Here is a 14,337-nt window from a genome sequence, read left to right as displayed (position 1 = left end):
GCCTATATAAAGACCTCTTCCCCTCTACTTTCATTTTGGGGCGTTAACCTTTCACCGCAGATTTGTTCTCAATTCCCTCTAATTAATAAAAAGATTATTCATCCTCTCATGCTCTCAATTTCAGCTTCTGTTACTTTCTTCTCTTTATCATTACGATTAGAAATTATTTATTATATTTACAACACAAGGAAATTTATGCATGCCCATAGTGTGCTTCTTAAAAGGCCAAAAGACTTATTCCCACCCAAGGTTTAGTCTGTCTCCAAACACCCATTCACAATGTTTCAAAAATTTAAATATTTATTTATTATTCAACTTCTATTAAATTTTTTTGTTAATTATAAGGATAAAATTGTTATTTTATTATTAATATTAAAATAAAAAAATTATATATTATTTTCTCTTTTTAGTTTAAAAAATTAACAATATTCTTCACCCAAAATTTTGGGAAGTTACATTTTCTCCCCTACTCCAATGGTCGAACTTTAATTGAGACTGTTTTTATCTCATCCTTTTCTTTTTGCCACTGACAACGAAACCTGATGACAGGCAAAAAAACTCTAACCAACGATGAATTGAAGATGAAAAAACCAAATTGATTAAGCTTATCCAAATCTATCAACGTTTTTTCATTGAATCAGCTCTAGCTAAAGTTTCCATCATGCAATTTGTTTCTATTCGAAGTCAAATCGACAAAAAACTAAGCTGATTTGATGAAAAATTATTAATTTTTTAAATTAAAGGGAAAATGAGATATAATTTTATTTATTTTAATATTAATAGTAAAATAATGATTTTACCTTTATAACAAATAAAAATGTTTAACAAAAGTTGGATGATGAGTGAATATTTGAGTTTTTAAAACCTCATTAATGAGTATTTGAAAACGAACTAAACCTTGAATGAAAATAAGTCTCTTGGCCCTTCTGAAAATCTTGAATGTCCATTGTATGTTTTTAATTGAATTTTTTTATCATCTAAATACATAGATGAATAAGAGTCATTAATATGTATCCAAAAAAATATATTAATTTGATATCATCAAAATAAAAATATTAATAACCCTTTGAGGTAACATATAAATGTAGAAAATACTACTAATTTTGTATTGAAAGCCTATAATTATTTATTTTTCTTCTTTGATTATCAAATTGATTTTTTTTCAAATAATCTTTTTTAATATTTTTATTTTTTAGATTTTTAGATTTTATATGCACAAGACTATGCTAAAAATTCTACTATATTTTTTATTTATGATATAAAATTTAAGTAATCAACTACTATAAAGCTGATTTACATTTAAAAAAATATATAAAAGCTACCAAAAATTTGATATTAATACTCCATTTTTATAAAATTTACTCGAAAAGCTATATCGAATTAATTTAAATAAAAATTTCCTTAATTTAAAAATTAATGAAAATCTTGTTAGAATATCAGAAAATGGGCTTGGGTTGTTCAAATATAACAGAGAGATTACTAAATGCACCCCACCTGCCCACTAATCACCCGCAACCCTTTTTAAACTCACTAACTCCTCTCTTTTCATGACCAGTAAACGCAGCAGCCTACTGCAATTGCCGCCGCACCCGCTTCCGTTTGACGACCCACTTTCAGATATAGAATCCATTCTTAAACAAACAGATTTTACGGTTATCACTCGCGAGCAATTTAGTAAGTATCGCTAGAAAGTTGAAAAAATTGTTGACAAGAAACAGCCATAATGGAACCCAAAGAAGAAGTTAAAACGAGAATATACGTGGGAGGACTGGGAGACAAAGTGACAAGCGATGATCTGATGAAGATTTTCTCATCTTTGGGAGATGTTAAAGCAGTGGACATTATCAGAACCAAAGGCCGCAGCTTTGGATACATCGACTTTTTCCCCTCCTCCGATAAATCGCTTTCAAAGCTCTTCAGCACGGTTATCTTTCTCTCACTCTTTCTTCATTTAAATATCTCTATTGTTTTGCAACCATTAAAGTTTCATTTTTTTGGTGTTATTAATTAATTATCCGGCTAGGTGAGAAGAGCCTAGAATTTTAATGGGTTTGAGGTATTTGGTGAATGCTGAGTAATATCTCTATTGTTTTTTGTATACGGGTTTGCGCCAGAAAATTAAATTTATTGATTTTGTTATAAGTTGTACTAGTAAGCTGAAGTAAGATATAGGACTGGAAGAGATTTTAGAGGGTTTTTTCTTTTTTTTTTTTTCTGGTGTTATTAGTTAATTATTCAACCAGATGGGAAGAGATTGAATTTTTTATGGGTTGAGGTGTTTGATGAATGCAGTATAATGGTTGTGCGTGGAAGGGAGGGAGGTTGAGGCTGGAGAAGGCTAAAGAGCATTATCTTGCTCGGTTCAATCGGGAGTGGGCTGAAGATTCTCAACTTGCGAGTACTGCACCCACTGAATCTGATGTCCCTGATAAAGTTACTGTATCTTTAGAGAAGAGCAAAAAAGTTGTTGATTCAGCAAAGAATCTACACATTTTCTTCCCCAGATTGAGAAAAGTAAGTTTTTAAGTGTTAGATATGATAGCCTGGTCTAGTACTCTGGTGCTCTAATGTGTACTTGGTTGTTGATTCTATGGCAGAGAGTGTTTGATTAAGAACTTCTTGTGCAGGTGAAAGCATTGCCATTTAGTGGAACGGGGAAGCACAAATACAGTTTTCAACGTGTTGAAGCTCTGCCATTACCAAGGTATTTCTGTGATTGTGAAGAACATTCTGTTCCTTCTTGTCCTGCAAAAGGGAATCAAATGCAAAATCAAACTGAAAAAGAGGTAGAAATGCATGGTCTGGAAGGAGAGAGTAGTGGAGTGAATGAGGAAGAGCTTAAAATAATGAATTCAGTGATGAACAAGCTCTTTGAGAGGGAAAATGTCTCTAAGGCTGCATCTCACGAGACTGGGCCTGCCGACAATGGACATGGTTCTATCAAATTGATTGAGGATCTGCAATTTAGTGAGAATGAAGAAGATGCAGATAACATTGTAATTAATGCAGTATCTAGGGGAAACAACAAAATATCCTTATCACAGTGCCAGGAAAAATCTACTACCTTGCCAGTTAATCAGGTATAGGCCCACAATGGGCCACTTATTTTTATTTCTTGTTGCTTTAGGATTAGATATCTGTACCTTCTCACAAGAATCTCTAAATTCTTGCTTTCAATGCTCAGAAATCAACATTCAGTGAGAAGGGAAATTCTAAAGGTAAACCAGCTCAGAGTGTGCCTGAATCAGGGAAAAACCCTAACAAAAAGAGGAAATCACTTTTCAGTGAAGAAAGCACAAAAGATGAATTAGTGTCTAATAACCCTGGAGGTGGCATGAATTTGCAAACACCATTGGGAGCTGAACCTGCTGGAACAAAATCAAGTTTCAAGCAATCAACTGCCAACCGTTCATGGTCCCAAAAGTTATCTTGGAGAGCACTTGTTGGAGATAAGGATAGTAGTGCATTCAATGTCTCCAGTCTACTGCCAGTTGTTTCTTCTACCAAGGAAGCAGACAATGCTGTTGAATCAATTGATGTTCTGCAGTTTGATGAGAATGAAACAGATGAAGATAATCTTATAATTAATGTGGTGTCCAAGAAAAACAACAGAGAGAAGTTGTCAAGGAACCAAGAACAGGCCTCGAAGTTGACAGTGATTCGGGTATAGCTGCAGATCTATTTTATTGTCACGTTGCAATTATAAAAATAGGTAACCATGTACTCTTTGACCTGAATTTCTTGCTTATTGATGTCTAGGATACCCAGAAATCAACATCAAATGGATTACAAACATCTGAAGATAGACAAGTTCAGAGTGTGATTAAGGCCCAAAATAATAGTACTCCATTTTGTAAAAAGAATAAGAAATCTCTTAACAGTGTAGAAAGTGATGTACATGAAATGGTGTCTACTATACCAGAGGCCAGTGGCACTGTGCAAACTCATACAAATGTGCCAAGTAATCCTTCAGAAGCTCAACCAACTGAACCAGAATCAGGTGTCAAACAATCAAATCCTAATCCTTCAGAGTCACAAAAGTATTCATGCGGAGAACTTGTTGAACATGAGGACAAAGATGTATTTACTGTCTCAAATATGTTAAGAAACATTTATACCTTTGAACAACCGATATCTGATGCTCCAATTGTTCCTGAATCCACTGACAGTGAGAACAATATCACAAGGTATGAGAACTTGGAAGGGAAATTGGATGATAAGGCAATAGTGGAGGTTCTTGATGGTCGACCTTCTGAAATCAATGAATCTACAAGTAAATCAGGCAAAGGTTCATCATGGTTTCAGAAATCCCCATGGACGCAATTGGTTACTGAGAATAACAATTCATTCAGCATCACACAAATTTCTCCAGGTATTACATTTGGAAATCATGAACTGACCAAACCCCAGGAGGTTGCAAATACAGTGAAAAACACTGACGGCATGGGCAACCATATAGTAAACGCAGATAAAAGTGAATCTTCTAAAAGTGGTTCAACCACAGTGGACTACAGGAAAGAAAGGGGCAATGCATCAAATCTTCTGGAAAAGAGCCAACAGACTGTGGTTGGCAACAATGAAGCTTCTGCCTCTATAGATGAGTATAACAACCATTCAATACAAAACCAAATGCCTAAAGAAGATGTTAGCATTAGTGAAACTTGCTTGTTTATGAGAAGTGCTGCTTCGCTAAAAGAATGGGCAAAAACTAAAGCAGCTTTAAGTGGATTACACAAGAGAAAAAGCAATGGGAAGTAGATATTTGCAGCTCATAAACAGAGAAGTTTGAGGTAAATTTGATGGGTACACATGATAGGCCACATACAAATGTTAGTGTAATCCTGTATAATGAGCAGTAATATTTAGAATTTGCTCTATTTTTGGTGAACTTTTGACTATGCATGCTTTGTTTTTTGTATTTTTGTAATTTCTATAACGTATCTTGAACACTAATTATGTACCTTTGGTTGCTGAAACAAATCATGAATTCCTCAGAATAAAAGATTATTTGTGAAATCACTTACCAAATGTGGAAGTTAACTCTACTAGCAAACCCAGAGACATGGTAGAATCGGGAAATAGAGAACAAAAGCATAGTATTTTTATTTGGTGTTGCATCAGTTCTGGCAATTGCATTAATTCAACTTCAGCTCAGCAAAAACCAAGGAATGTACTTCAGAAAGCAGACTGAATTCTAAGGGCATACATAATATTTACAAGCAGTTGAACATTCAGAAGTAATACACACGCTGCAATCATCATGGCAGCTTCTGGGAGGCAACTATTCTTTCCGTGGTCGTTTCTGATTTGTTGATGGTTGAGGTTCATTAGCAGCAGAGGTACCAGTAGAGGAAAATGGAATTGACTGAGCAAATCCTGTCGTTGAATTGATCAATGAAAATGAACCATTGATGGGGAACAAGCAGCTGCTGGCTTTCTGTTGTTCTTCCATAATCTTTCTCAACTGCTCACCTTGCATCTCTATTCGTATCTGCATCTCCTTTTGTATCTACGAAAACCCAGAAGAGGTAGGGAATTTTAGCTGTATGTAAACATCAGTTTAATATACTTTACAGTTGATATTAGTCAGTTTGATATACTTCATAGTCAAATGTGGAAGCCCACCTTGAGCTGTTCATGTAGCAGTTTCTGAACCTCAATTTGCGAACGCATTGTTTCTAGTTCCACGTACCTGCTACAGAAGGATCATCAAAATTTGGTGAATGAATCAATTAAGATAAAAACTAAGTGGGAATTTGACCTGTTTAGTTGTGAACCAATATCCTTGGTGGCTGAAGCCTTCGTCTTTCCTTCTGAGTTTGAAGCCCGTCTGTCTGAACAGCATAGAAATTGACACATTTAAGGAATCGTCCGAAATCTCATATCCTTACATATAGAGTTGCTTCAAAAACATATCCAATGGCACAATACAATTTAGCATGGACTGAACACAATTAAGATTGCACAACCATATCTAATGTCATTCTCTTAACATGATCATTTACCATGTTTCAGCTGCTGCGCTTTCTTGAGAAGACGATATTTCTGCAAGTTATATACCCCATGCAAATGTTAATTGTTATAACATAATACATATAAGCTATAGCTCTCTGTTAAACTCTAATACCTAATCCATATCAGCTTTTCTTTTCTTGGGTGAAAGTTTAGAGTCTGAATAAGTAAACTACCTGCAAATGGCTCTTCACATGGTCGATGCTTAGACCTTTAACATTCATTAACGTTACTATGGCCTTTGGAGCTGCACCTGCAGTTCATATCCAAAATACATGGTTATAAGGAGTGGAATCTCCATAACTTTATTGATGAGTCATGATTTTCAACTCACTGTCAGGGCCGCCAAGTTTGTCAACCGCATCTACAAAAAGTTCATGGAGCTCAGTACCCCATCTCATCCTTTGCTTTTGGGCCGCTGCAGCCTCAGGAAGTTGAGGGTTTGACTGAAGCTTATAGCCGTCTGCCTGATTTACTGAAAAACCAATTCTTCTGTTGTAGTTCAACTCAGGAACTGGGACAGCTGAAACTTGTGGACATGCTTTTTGTATATCCTGAGTACAATTAATGCATAGAATTTTAGTCTTAATTTTTAGTTATACTATATTTTAATCAACAATGCTATATATATCTATTTAAAATACATAAATAAATAAATATTTCATATGTATCATTAAGTGATTGGACATATTAAATATATATCTATTTATATACTTAAGATGTATATACGTAATTTTATTGTATTTTAATAAAGTACTCACATCAACAACCCTGAGACTTTCAACCTTATCATCACTAGAAATGCCAAGCGCTTCTGATATTTTCTGCAGCTGCTGTCTTTGAGTAAAAGTCAGACCATTCTTACCATAATCCAAACCCTGAGACACTCTATCAAAAATTTCACCTGGGATACCAAAGAAGTCCATCGAGTTCTCAAGGTTTTCTTGGTCAAATCTGATGATTGCATGTCCTCCAAGTGGTGGATCGCAGCTGGGAGGATCCACAGCAAAAGTTTGCTGTGGATTGTTACTTAATATGGGTGGCCATGGAAGGAAGGGTGGAGCACTAGTTTGCTCCTGATCGATCCCAGAAGTTGGCAATGATGCTGATACATGTAAATTGTTACATAACATAAGGTTTCCCGGAGTCTGAATGTGGGTGGGAGACGCTGGATTTAGGTTGAACTGTTGGGTTTGAGTCATGGGTATTTCAAGGAGGGAATTTGGCCAAAAATTAGGAGATAATAAGTTTGTTGGCCATGAACATATGCCTGCTGAAGACTTAAGAGTATTCATATTCTGGGCTGGAGTTTGCATCACTCTCTTCCCCTTGCCCTTTTGTTTGAGGGAAATAACACGGAACTGCGTGGTACTTACCAAACTTCGATCGTTAATTATTCTACATGCAAGAAATTAGATTAGACAACAAGATTAATGCACTCATGGAAAAAAAAACACAATAACAAGACAGACAAGCACTTGATGAAGTCAATTTAAGATCACTCAACACATGAAATTACTTCCTCTCTTTGACAGGATTCTAAACGGGCCATATATATTGTATCATCTGGTTTACATGAATAAATCTTAAACAACTGCCATGTAGAAATATCGATAAACTTTGTTTCAGAAATTTACCCACCTTTCTAGTTCTTAAGAGCTAGAAAACACAAGGACAGTCGGAAAATTAAACCAAGTACATCTATATCTATATTCTCTCATATTTATCAAACTTGTATTAATCAATTTACAAACTGTTGACCAGCTCCTTCAAGGGATAAAAATCATTTGGAGGGTCATAAAATAACGTTCTTTCAATATAAAACTTTACTACGCAAGCATCGACGTAGGAAGGAAAAGAATTACAGAAGAATAGAGAAGAAAGGAAGAGTCGAATAACAATAATATGCAAGTTAAACAAAGAAAGAAAGAGTTGTGGGTAGATGAGAAAGAGATGGAGCAAACCTTAGAGCGCGATGGTCTTGCACTACTGCAACAACAACAACAACAACCACATCGTACCTCCCACCTGAAAAAACAAGAGAAATTACTTAGGCCCCTCTCAAAAGACTGACATGGAGAAGAATTGTTTGTTTTATGTGATTCGTCGTTTGGCCGTTTGTCTTGTGGCACCAATCACCCGCTTTCCGACAGGAGCAAGACAATGAATTTTCTCTACATTTCCGCGTAAATGGATGAAGATATATACGTACGGTAGCTTGGGATGAGTTTATTAAGGTCGGTCAACAAGCAAGATTAAACAAAGTATTTATCCTATGGTTGCCATATGGTCCTCGATCTCATCATAGGTTATATTATGAGAAATTATTAAAAATGGCCGAAATACCCTCCTATTAAGTAAAAATGTCCAAAATCACTATTTTCAAACAAAAATAGACAAATTCACTATTCTTAAGCAAAAATGCCCATGACTTTTTTTAGAATACCAAAAACACCCTTCCCTTCATTTATATAAACCTTCTCACTCACTAGAAAAGGTTAAATGAAATTTTATTAAAATTATGGGGTATTTTGATATTAAACATTATAAGAGCATTATAAATTTCTCAATGAAATTTTAAGAATAGATAATTGAGGGGTCAAATGAAATGTTATTAAAATTTGGAGGGCATTTTGATAAATCGACTCGTATTTTTCAGATTTTTGAAGAATTTTTCGATTGTTGTCATTCTAAGGTTTTTCAACTTTTAGAATTCGAATTTCAATTCCGTTTTTTCGAAATTCACCATTTTACGATATATCGACTCATATTTTTCAGATTTCCAAAGAATTTTTCAATTGTTGTTGTTCTAAGATTTTTCAACTTTTAGAATTCGAATTTCACCATTTTACGATATATCGATTCGTATTTTTCAGATTTCTGAAAAATTTCTCAATTGTTGCCATTCTAGGGTTTTTCAACCTTTAGAATTCGAATTTCAGTTCCGTTTTTTCGAATTTCACCGTTTTACGATATATCGATTCGTATTTTTCATATTTTCGAAGAATTTCTCGATTGTTGCCATTCTAGGGTTTTTCAACTTTTAGAATTCAAATTTCAATTCCATTTTTTCGAATTTAACTGTTTTACGATATATCGACTCGTATTTTTTAGATTTTCGAAGAATTTCACAATTGTTGCCATTTTAGGGTATTTCAACTTTTAGAATTCAAATTTCAGTTCCGTTTTTTCGAATTTAACTGTTTTACGATATATCGACTCGTATTTTTCAGATTTTTGAAGAATTTTTCGATTGTTGCCATTCTAAGGTTTTTCAACTTTTAGAATTCGAATTTCAGTTACGTTTTTTCAAATTTAACCGTTTTATGATATATCGACTTGTATTTTTCAGATTTCCAAAGAATTTTTTTATTGTTGCCATTTTAGGGTATTTCAACTTTTAGAATTCGAATTTCAGTTCTGTTTTTTTGAATTTTACCGTTTTACGATATATCGACTCGTATTTTCAGATTTTCGAAGAATTTTTTGATTGTTGCCATTCTAGGGTTTTTAAAGTTTTAGAATTCGAATTTAAATTCTATTTTTTCGAATTTCATCGTTTTACGATATATCGACTCGTATTTTTCAAATTTTTGAAGAATTTTTTGACTGTTGTCATTCTAGGGTTTTTCAACTTTTAGAATTCGAATTTTAGTTCTGTTTTTTCGAATTTTACCGTTTTACGATATATCGACTAGTATTTTTCAGATTTTCAAAGAACTTTTTGATTGTTACCATTCTAGGGTGTTTCAACTTTTAGAATTGGAATTTCAGTTCCATTTTTTTAAATTTTACAGTTTTACGATATATCGACTCGTACTTTTCAGATTTTCGAAGCATTTTTTATTGTTGTCATTCTAGGGTTTTTCAACTTTTAGAATTCGAATTTCAATTTCGTTTTTTCGAATTTCATTGTTTTACGATATATCAACTCGTACTTTTCAGATTTCTGAAGCATTTTTTTATTGTTGTCATTCTAGGGTTTTTCAACTTTTAGAATTCGAATTTCAATTTCATTTTTTCAAATTTTATCGTTTTACGATATATCAACTCATGCTTAATAGTAACATCACTAAAATCACATATCCATTATATAACCACAGATAAAGTATATCATACACATATGCACATACAATAAATATATATATCTAAACATAGGAAAAACGATAAATAAACAATGAATTAACTAAATATGCATCCGTGAGCTACTTGATACAGTGAAAATACAATTGCGTCGCTAAACGTCGACGCATAGAGATAGACGACTCTCGGGGAAAATCGTAGCTCCCTGACAACACCAAACACTCAAAAAATCGTAACATGAACACGCCATAGATTTTTGAAGAATCGATGTAGCTACCGTAGTAGGAATGAATGAACTAATATACCAGAGAATTTGGTCTCGGGTAAACGAAGAAGATATCCGAAACATGTTCTCTCAAATAGTCGTAGCTGCTTCGGGGTCAGTGTAGACGTAATCCTAGATAAAGCTGTGCGTTGTGCACAACATATCAGATCTGTTCAGAAGTGTCTAGACTCAACGGGGATTTGCAGCTCGCTTTCAACACGTCTTCTTTTGCGAGAAATATCCAGCGAAAATTTACAAAATTCGTTAGTCATTCATAAATAGCAAATATATAAACAAATGTCTTCATGAAAAAATCATAAAAAGATAACAAATACAAAACAATAAAAAAAGTGATCGCAAAATTTTAAAAATAAGATTTCAGGATTGTAAAACAGTTAAAAGAAAAAAAACAAAACTGAAATTATAATTTTATACGTTAAAATACCATAGAATGTTAACAATCGAAAAAACGAACTTGAAATTCGAATTCTAAAAGTTCAAAAACCCTAGAATGGCAATAATCAAAACAATCTTCAGAAATCTGAAAAATACGAGTCGATATATCATAAAACGATGAAATTCGAAAAAACGAAGCTAAAATTTCAATTCTAAAAGTTGAAAAACCCTAGAATGGCAACAATCGAAAAATTCTTCAGAAATCTGAAAAATACGAGTCGATATATCATAAAACGATTAAATTCAAAAAAACGAAGCTGAAATTCGAATTCTAAAAGTTGAAAAACCCTAGAATGACAACAATCGAAAAATTCTTCAGAAATCTGAAAAATACAAGTCGATATATAGTAAAACGGTAAAATTCGAAAAAACGGAATTGAAATTTGAATTCTAAAAGTTGAAATACCCTAGAATGGCAACAATCGAAAAATTCTTCGAAAATCTGAAAAATACGAGTCGATATATCGTAAAACGGTGAAATTCGAAAAAACGGAACTGAAATTCGAATTCTAAAAGTTCAAAAACCCTAGAATGGCAACAATCAAAAAAATCTTCAGAAATCTGAAAAATACGAGTCGATATATCGTAAAACGGTGAAATTCGAAAAAACAAAACTGAAATTCGAATTCTAAAAGTTCAAAAACCCTAGAATGGCAACAATCGAAAAAATCTTCAGAAATCTGAAAAATATGAGTCGATATATCGTAAAACGGTGAAATTCGAAAAAACGGAATTGAAATTCGAATTCTAAAAGTTCAAAAACCCTAGAATGGCAACAATCGAAAAAATCTTCAGAAATCTGAAAAATACGAATCGATATATCGTAAAACGATGAAATTCGAAAAAACGAAGCTGAAATTCGAATTCTAAAAGTTGAAAAACCCTAGAATGGCAACAATTGAAAAATTCTTCAGAAATCTGAAAAATACGAGTCGATATATCGTAAAACGATGAAATTCGACAAAACGAAGCTGAAATTCGAATTCTAAAAATTGAAATACCCTAGAATGGCAACAATCAAAAAATTCTTCGGAAATCTAAAAAATACGAGTCGATATATCGTAAAACGGTGAAATTTGAAAAAATGGAACTAAAATTCGAATTCTAAAAATTGAAATACCCTAGAATGGCAACAATCGAAAAATTCTTCGAAAATATGAAAAATACGAATCGATATATCGTAGAACGGTGAAATTCGAAAAAACGAAACTGAAATTCGAATTCTAAAAGTTGAAATACCCTAGAATGACAATAATTGAAAAATACTTCGGAAATCTGAAAAATACGGGTCGATATATTGTAAAACGGTGAAATTCGAAAAAACGGAACTGAAATTCGAATTCTAAAAGTTGAAATACCTAAAATGAAAACAATCGAAAAATTCTTCGAAAATCTGAAAAATATGCGATCATTATATCGGAAAATGTGTCTGAAAGGCACAAAAAACGAAAAACTTAATCTCAAATTCGAAAACTACTTATTGAAAAATCTTAAAACAGAAAAAATGGATATAAAATTCGAAAACTACGCGTCGAGAAACTCTAGATGTGAAAATATCAATTTAACCCCGAAAAAAATTTCTATTACAAACAGGTCCAATATTTATCTCTTACCCCTTCAGTAATTTTTGAATATTTACCGCCCCTACAGTTTCAATTCAACCCAACCCACTGTCACACATGGCAAATTTCAAAAATGCTCACAGTGGACCAATAATACAACCATATTCCTAATATGTTTAAAAAGCCACTAAACACCCCTAACCCACTGTCACAGTGGGTGTTCTTCATGACAGTGGGAAACACTGTCGCACAGTAGATCGCTTTGGAGGCTTTTTTCGATCAAAAATCAGTCATTTCAGCCTCCAATTTCAACATAAATCAAATCTACATAAGCTATAACATAAAACCCCTCAACAAATTCAATAAAAACACCCAAGAATCAAAACATATTAAGTATTTTACAAAATCAAAACCCTAATATTTCAAACCACAAAATCTCACTCAAATCTCAATAATATTAACAATAACTTGATTCAAAAAAGATTACGGAAGATATACTAACCTTTTTGATCATTTTCGCTCGTCGGAAAGCAAGAAAATCGACGAAAATCGGCTTCACAGTGGGACGACAGTGGGCGACGGTTTACCGTGGGAAAAAAGTCAATTTTTCTTTGAATTTGCACAGTAAAAATGGACGTTTCACAGTGGGAAATAAGAAATTTTGCCTTACTTATATATAGGGGTAGTTTAGATATTTCATAAATGTTGGACATTTTTGCTTTAATCTGAATTTTTTGGGCAATTTCGCTTAAGCCCCCTTACTTTTGCCCATTTTTAATAATTTCCCTTTTATTATATACCCTTTGATTGGCTTTGGCTTTGCTTTGAAATCAATTGATTATCTTTTTCTTTTTTTTTAATTAATTGATAATCCTTTTACCTTGTAATTAAATGGTGTTTAATATATTAATTTGAAAAACAATTATATACAAATTGATTGAACATTATTATGTGTACTTACTTTAAATACTTATACATTTTATTATATGATTGAGTGTTGATTTATTTTTAATTCAAAATTATTCAATCACATGATAAAACACATGAAATATATATCTATTTATATATTCAAAATAGGTACACATAGTTTTATTGAAATTGGTTATATCAAATAATTTAATTTAAAAATTGAGTAATGTTATGTATACACAACTTTGATATACAAATTATATATTATTAAGTGATTAGATATTATTTTATTTTTAATTCAAAATTATTCAATTACACGATGACACAATATCAATATATTTAAATTATATATAAAAAATATATACTTATTATTTTATTGTTAAAAATTTATTGAAAAAACTTTTTAAGTTATCAATTAGAAAAATAATATAATGATTAACCAAAATTATTATAAAATTATTTTTTTTATAATATAATTATTTTTATTTAAATTAATATTTTGATAATAAATGTTTTAAGAATTTGAAAATTACAAATCTACACCGTCTAATGACACTATTGACATTGTTTGGATTCCCATATATTCATATAAAAAGGGAGAATTAAGGAGTTTTTGTCTTTATTTATCAAACTTGCAAAGCCCTGAGTTTTGCTCGTAAAACTCACTGGTCCATTCACACAAGAGGTGAATCTAAACCGGCTTCATTAATACAACTCTAGTATCACACATTCCTTTAAGGGGGCGTTTGGTTAGGAGATTTTAAGATTACCTTAGTAATCTATCTTTTATTCCCTTATTTGGTTTGTCAGTAATAAAATATTACAATAATCTTCTATTACCAATGCTGACGTGACAGGTAATATAGGTGGTAATCTGATTACCACCTTTACCTTAGGTATTTAAAGATTACTGAGGTAATCTTGAGTTTATTATAATTATATTATTATTTATTGATTTTTTTAGATAAAAATAAATTTATTTTTAATTAATATGACAAATAATATAAAAAATATATATTTAAGGGCATTTAAGTAAAATAATTTACTAGT

The 14,337-nt window shown here is 32.3% G+C and overlaps 2 protein-coding genes across 4 annotated transcripts; one reads left to right on the top strand and one right to left on the bottom strand.

The window, feature by feature from the left end:
- Positions 1 to 1,498: 1,498 nt before the first annotated feature.
- On the top strand, positions 1,499 to 5,019 carry LOC123194872 (protein REPRESSOR OF SILENCING 3). Its single transcript, XM_044608354.1, has 5 exons — positions 1,499 to 1,924; positions 2,293 to 2,514; positions 2,628 to 3,080; positions 3,185 to 3,664; positions 3,760 to 5,019. Exons 1-5 carry the CDS (start codon positions 1,724 to 1,726, stop codon positions 4,756 to 4,758), a joined length of 2,355 nt encoding a protein of 784 aa, XP_044464289.1. The 5' UTR covers positions 1,499 to 1,723; the 3' UTR covers positions 4,759 to 5,019.
- A 60-nt stretch (positions 5,020 to 5,079) lies between these two features.
- Positions 5,080 to 8,223, bottom strand: LOC123194873 (protein PHOSPHATE STARVATION RESPONSE 3-like). Of its 3 annotated transcripts, none has more exons than XM_044608355.1 (8): positions 7,977 to 8,223; positions 6,774 to 7,410; positions 6,347 to 6,566; positions 6,189 to 6,265; positions 6,006 to 6,045; positions 5,762 to 5,834; positions 5,626 to 5,695; positions 5,080 to 5,509 (listed from the first exon to the last, which is right to left on the bottom strand). In XM_044608355.1, the coding sequence occupies exons 2-8, from the start codon at positions 7,326 to 7,328 to the stop codon at positions 5,282 to 5,284; spliced, it is 1,263 nt and encodes a 420-aa protein (XP_044464290.1). In that variant the 5' UTR covers positions 7,329 to 7,410; positions 7,977 to 8,223; the 3' UTR covers positions 5,080 to 5,281. The 3 variants fall into 3 exon arrangements, with proteins under 3 accessions (XP_044464290.1, XP_044464291.1, XP_044464292.1); XM_044608356.1 differs by having other exon boundaries at positions 5,626 to 5,692; XM_044608357.1 differs by having other exon boundaries at positions 6,798 to 7,410.
- Positions 8,224 to 14,337: the final 6,114 nt, after the last annotated feature.

This window comes from Mangifera indica, chromosome 13 (assembly GCF_011075055.1).
Source record: "Mangifera indica cultivar Alphonso chromosome 13, CATAS_Mindica_2.1, whole genome shotgun sequence".
In the NCBI taxonomy this organism is placed as follows: domain Eukaryota; kingdom Viridiplantae; phylum Streptophyta; class Magnoliopsida; order Sapindales; family Anacardiaceae; genus Mangifera; species Mangifera indica.
This window is presented reverse-complemented; position numbering and strand designations above follow the sequence as displayed.

Coding starts and splice junctions, on each gene's coding strand:
- LOC123194873 (XM_044608355.1), bottom strand. CDS start 7,328: ATGCAAACTCCAGCCCAGAATATGAATACTCTTAAGTCTTCAGCAGGC. Junction 6,046..6,188: donor ATGTGAAGAGCCATTTGCAG/GTAGTTTACTTA, acceptor TATAACTTGCAG/AAATATCGTCTTCTCAAGAA. Junction 5,835..6,005: donor AGCGCAGCAGCTGAAACATG/GTAAATGATCAT, acceptor TATGCTGTTCAG/ACAGACGGGCTTCAAACTCA.
- LOC123194872 (XM_044608354.1), top strand. CDS start 1,724: ATGGAACCCAAAGAAGAAGTTAAAACGAGAATATACGTGGGAGGACTG. Junction 2,515..2,627: donor TCTTCCCCAGATTGAGAAAA/GTAAGTTTTTAA, acceptor CTTCTTGTGCAG/GTGAAAGCATTGCCATTTAG. Junction 3,081..3,184: donor CTACCTTGCCAGTTAATCAG/GTATAGGCCCAC, acceptor TTCAATGCTCAG/AAATCAACATTCAGTGAGAA.